The sequence below is a fragment of the Capsicum annuum genome, chromosome 4 (assembly GCF_002878395.1).
Source record: "Capsicum annuum cultivar UCD-10X-F1 chromosome 4, UCD10Xv1.1, whole genome shotgun sequence".
NCBI classification, from domain to species: Eukaryota; Viridiplantae; Streptophyta; class Magnoliopsida; order Solanales; family Solanaceae; genus Capsicum; species Capsicum annuum.
Window position 1 is genome coordinate 227,891,699 of NC_061114.1, and position 5,706 is coordinate 227,897,404.

At 41.3% G+C, this 5,706-nt stretch overlaps 1 protein-coding gene across 1 annotated transcript in view; it reads right to left on the reverse strand.

Annotated features, from left to right (window-relative positions):
• Positions 1-2,997: 2,997 nt before the first annotated feature.
• The window catches only part of LOC107867003, a 20,412-nt gene continuing 17,703 nt past the window's right edge, over positions 2,998-5,706 (reverse strand). Inside the window, exons 11-16 of the mRNA XM_016713077.2 lie at positions 5,302-5,477; positions 4,565-4,755; positions 4,382-4,468; positions 3,868-4,025; positions 3,555-3,765; positions 2,998-3,470 (exon numbers count right to left, since the gene is read on the reverse strand). Of these exons, the coding sequence (XP_016568563.2) occupies positions 3,306-3,470; positions 3,555-3,765; positions 3,868-4,025; positions 4,382-4,468; positions 4,565-4,755; positions 5,302-5,477 (988 nt within the window). The 3' untranslated portion in view covers positions 2,998-3,305. The remainder of the gene's footprint in view (positions 3,471-3,554; positions 3,766-3,867; positions 4,026-4,381; positions 4,469-4,564; positions 4,756-5,301; positions 5,478-5,706) is intronic.

The following is a 5,706-nucleotide window of genomic DNA, read 5'->3' on the forward strand; positions in this document are numbered from 1 at the left end:
GGCTACTGGAGACGGAGCGGCGGGTGCAGACGGAGTTGCGGCTGAAGACCGAGCTTCGGCTGTTGGAGACCGAGTTGGTGGTTGGAGACCGGGCGGCGGCTGGCTGAAAGCCGAGGTGGGGGGGGCTGGTGTACCCTGCCGGAGGGGGGGGCGGGGACGGGCAGGACAGGGGAGGGGGGGGGGGGGGGGGGGGAACGGCTTGGAACCGGCGGTCGGCACCGGAGGGTCGCGGGGAGCGGCGACGGGGGTCGGGCCCGGCGGTCGGGTCTGGTCGACGCCGAAGGTCAGCGACGGCGCCGGGGACCAGGGACCGGTGCGAGAGGGAGGGAGAGAGGGTAGGGAGAGAGAGAGAGAGCCGTTGGAGAGAGGGAGAACCGTTAGGGCAGCGTCGAAGGTCGGCGCCGGGGACCGGAGGTCGGGTCGGTCGGCGCCGACGGTCGGCGACGGCGACGGTGGTCGGTGACCGGTGCGAGCGAGAGAGAGGGTAGGGAGGAAGAGAGAGAGCCGTTAGAGAGCGAGGGAGAGGGTAGGGAGAAAGAGAGAGAGCCGTTTGAAGTGGGTGTTTAAGACAAAATTTGTTGCAGATGGTAGCCTACAAAAGCACAAAGCTAGTCTTGTGGCAAAAGGCTATGCACAGCAGTATGGTGTTGATTTTGAAGAAATATTTTCTCCGGTAGCTCGATTTGAGATGGTAAGGCTGGTTCTGGCAGTGGCTGCACAGTTGCAATGGCCAGTTTACCAATTTGATGTCAAGTCCGCATTTCTCAATGGAGACTTACTAGAAGAAGTTTATGTAACGCAATCTGAAGGTTTCATAAAGGAAGGCAACGAAACAAAGGTGTTCAGGCTGAAAAAGGCATTGTACGGCTTGAAGCAAGCCCCTCGAGCATGGTATAGCAAAATCGATGGTTACTTCTAGAAAAATGGGTACATGAGAAGTGAGAACGAACCTACATTGTATGTGAAGAAGGAAGGTAATAATTTCATCATTGTATGTCTTTATGTTGATGATATCATTTACACTAGTTCTTCTAATTTTCTTGTGGATAATTTCAAGTCTCAAATGATGAATGAGTTTGAGATGTCGGATATGGGGTTATTACATTATTTTCTTGGTCTTGAAGTCCACCAAACCGATGATGGAATATTTCTTTCACAAAGGAAATATGGCAGAGACCTTCTCAATAAATTTGGCATGCTTAATTGCAAGCCTGCAGCCACACCAATGAATATAAATGAAAAGTTGCAGCAGGTGAATGAAGAAAAAGAGTTGACAGATGCAAGGAGGTTCAGAAGCTTGGTTGGAGGTCTAATATATTTGACGCACACTAGACCCGATATTGCATTCTTTGTTGGTGTTGTTTCCAGGTTTATGCAGCAACCTTCAAAGGTACATTATGGAGCAGCAAAGAGAATCTTACGATACATTGGTGGAACTTTGGACTTTGGCATTTGGTACTCACGTACCAATAATTTCAAATTGTGCGGGTACACGGATAGTGACTATGGAAGTTCATTGGATAATAGACGAAGTGTTTCAGCAAATGTTTTCACTCTAGGCTCAGGCGCAGTGACTTGGAGTTCAAAGAAGCAAGCTACGGCAACATTGTCAACCTCAGAAGCTCAGTATGTTGCAGCAACTTCAGCAGCTTGTCAAGCAGTCTGGCTAAGAAGAGTGCTAGCAGATCTTCAACAAGAGCAGAAGGGAGCAACGAAGATATTTTGCGACAATAAAGCAACTATCTCCATGACAAAGTACCCAACATTCCGTAGCAGGACAAAGCATATTGATATTCGTTATCATTTTATCCGTGACTTGGTTGCAAAGGAGGAAATATTGCTGGAATATTGCAAGACACAAGAGTAGCTGGCGGATGTACTGACCAAGGCTTTATCAAAGGAGAAATTCATCTATTTCAGAGGAGAGTTTGGTGTATGTAGTTTTGAATCAAGAGGGAATGTTGAATAATGATTCAAAACAAAGTAGGAACTAGTCTTTTGGATTCTGTTAAGTAGGTTCCTATATTTACTCAAGTTTATTTAGTGTAGCTGAAATAGAGTCTTAGTGGGTTATAGGATCTATATTTTAGGAGTAGTTGTTTTATCTGTTAGCCTATATAGTTGGGCATTTGTGTTTTGTTAAAGTATAAGGTTAAGTTAAAAGCAAATTAAAACAAAAAGCAGTTTTTTAATTCTTCTTTGTAGCTTATTGTTTCTCTGATTTTAAGAATTTCTCCTTTGTTCTCTCTCCAACACATTGTTGGGTGCAGGGATGTGTCTCACCTCCCTGATAGCAGGATTTCACAATGCATACGAAAAGACCTTATGATCAATTTCTCTAACTATAAAAAACAAGCCATCTACAGAACCTACTATTTTTCTCACACCGTTGAACCTCTGAGGATCTGGCGGGAGTAGTGATACGCCATTATCAGAAATGAAAGTTACGGAATGGGAATCAACATCATCATCATCGTCGTCGTCATCAGGTGCACCATAATCAGAAATCAGGAATTGTGGGGGCTTACTCTTGCTACAATTCAAGTGTTGTTGAACGAATTCAGGTGTTTTGATAAGAGCGTACCAGTTCTTGCAGGACAACGACTTAACAGGACATCTCACTAGAATCTCCCATGCTATTTCTGTTACCATATAGTACTACTCCCTCCGTTTCATTTACGAGTAAAATGGGATGGAGGGAGTATCACATTAGTCATGGAAATCTAAATACTACTTCCTCGGTTTCACATTAGTTGACCATTTCTACTCTACATGTCCTTTGACTAATTTTATCCTCTAATTTTTTCAATACATTCTATGTATGTCCTATTCAAACAGTTAACAATGAAGGGATTCTTTTGGAATTTTACAGTATTCATGCACATGATCAAAACTGTTTACACTTTCAAAAAGAAATATTTTAAGGGAATAACAGAAAAATTTTAACTAATACAATTCAACAACATAATTTAATTCTTGCAAGCTAAATAAAAGACGTTATCAAAAGTATATGCTTGTTATAGTATGAAATCATTGAAGCTCGTTTATAAATTAAGACAACATTGAAGAACAAAGATCATCAGTTTGATTGTGCTACAAACTAATATTGGTAGAAGCTTTTAACAAATCTATTTTCTAATATTCTTTAGCATCTCTATACTATTCCTCACAATGCAACTAGCTTGTCGGGGCACAAGCTTAGAGTCAACATGGCCTTCTCAGGAAGAAATGCAACTCGTAGAAAGCAAAATCGAAGTCGATGGAACAAAATTGTAGGTCGTCATCAAGAGGAAAAGAAAACTGCTTCACTCTTTCAGGGACCCATTTTCCTTACGAGATGATTTGTGGTGCCGCTCTTTTTTATAACGCAATTGCTCTGGATCAAACCCGCCTTCCTCAGCTCCATAGACAGCCCAAGATGGCGTAGGTGTCATGTAATCCTTACTAGTAAAGGGTTTTCCAGAAGCTACCTGTTGCACCATACGCTATTAGAATGGGAATGGCATAGCTATATACAATCTATGTGCTGAAGTTTTACAAGAGTAGTAACCAACCAGGTCGTGGAATTTCTCGTAGTCTATCCACGTGAACCATTGACCGTTCATCTTAAACTTATCAACTTTAGCCAGAAGAACACAGCATGAATGCACGTGCTCACAAGCAACCTCATACTCTCCATTGCTCTTTTTAGCCAAGGCCTCGGAGAATTCCTTCACATCAGAATGCCAAGGGACATTCTCCATTGTCAACTTTGATGTAGCCGACCTGTGTAAAGCCCTCCTGATTACTTAACTGAACACTGATGCACTGTGTTTTGAAATCAAATAAACCTAGCAGAAAGGGAAAAAAGTGAGAAGGAGAACTTACGATCCACAATAAGTGACACCTTTTATTTCAACGAAATCAGGCTTCCCGATGCTGAATAGGCTAGAATATGCATCCACCTCTTCTGTATTCCACCCTTTAACGAGTGTCAAACGATAGACAGTTCTTTGCTCCTTCTCCTTGAGAGCTTTCAAGGAATCCTAATGAAATCAGAATTACAAACCAACAGTGAGCCAGTCTGAATGGTAGCATACAAATATAAAAAAACAGAGAAAATAATGCAAATTTCAATTTTGTTTCCTGTGGCAACCGAATTTTTCAAGAACTGATGTAAAAGTAAGCCTTTTAAACTTTCCTCTGACTGGTATTTCACAAAACAACAGTTTTGACACATGCTGCTATGGTTTACTAGCGTGCAGCTGATAACTCTTCACTGTGTTTTTCGACTGCTTTCCCTCCTGTTTTCCCATTCCTTTAACCCATCCATTAACCTATTAGATTTTCCTTTATCCTTTAGTTTGAATCAGACAAATATCTATATATTTATGACACTTACAAGAAATCGCTCCCAGAAGTCTCCAAATAGTGGTCTGTCAACTGCTTTTAAGCTGTCCTTTGTACCAGCATCTACGCTGACATACAACTGTACATTTAAAGATGAAACGAGATTTAGATATGGAATTTGGATATTGACATACCAAAAAGATTGATAAAGAAAGACGAATAAAGCCTAACAGACCTGTGTGATTGGTTTCAATAACCTAATCTTGTCAGGAAACTGCGCATTAGTTACAAGAAAAGTCGAAATCCGCCTCTTGTGTAGCTCATCTACAAGTGAATTTATCTCTGGATACATAATAGGCTCACCAACCAGTGACAATGCGCAGTGCCTGGGAGAAAGACCCTCAGACAAACGCTCAGCTTTAACACCTGCAGGGGTGGGATATTCTGGTCAATAACTAATACGTCCTGAAGAGAAAGTTGACAATATTATTAATTTTAGGATGGCTGATACTTTCAGCCTATTTCAGATTTGGAGGGCCATACAAGGAAAAAAAAATGGAAGGACATCTGTTCTTTTAAATAAAGAAAATACATATGTAAGGTGGAAAGGACATCATTTTTATCCAGACAGATTAAAGAATTGAGAAATTTCTGCATCCGCTTCTATATATAGTGTCTTTAAGGAGAGGGTAAGTAGGGAAGTTGCAGATGAAGAAGCAAATGGAGAATGAGCAGTTAGCATTATCAGTTTTACCATTTTTATTCCGAAATCAGAAGGCCCTTGCATCAAAATTAAAATAACCCAACTAAGGGACTTTTTCTTGAATGGACACAGCAAAATGACCTGACGAGCCATGTTGAATATAATCACCAAATGATTCCAACCAAGCACATTATTTCTCATGTGGCATTGCTCAACTTCCCTACAAGTTCACAGAGAAACATATATGTTCATGTGTACCAGAAACAAACCTGGAACGCCTTTCATCTGCTTTATCATTTTGGTATGTAAATCTATAGCTGTGTCCACAATCTCAATAGGATCATCCATCTTCCACGTCCAACTCTTCCCAACGGGGTTTGTGTGATGTCTCCAACAAAAAACACATTTGTTTGCACATGCTAAACTAGGAGTGGCCTCCATGCACCTATGCAGTGGAAAAATGCAAATCCAACTTTAAAATCAGCATACTAGGCTAGGAAGTCAATACATACTGAGCCTACTTAATGATGCACAAGAGGTCAATGCAGTAGAACTTTTTCTTGTTAGCTGCATGATCTATTTAGGCAGTAGACAAGTATAGGAGCTAGCTCTCTTTTGTACTTAGTGAATTTCGTGATACCCATCAATGAATCCCTTTAATTCATATTTTTCAA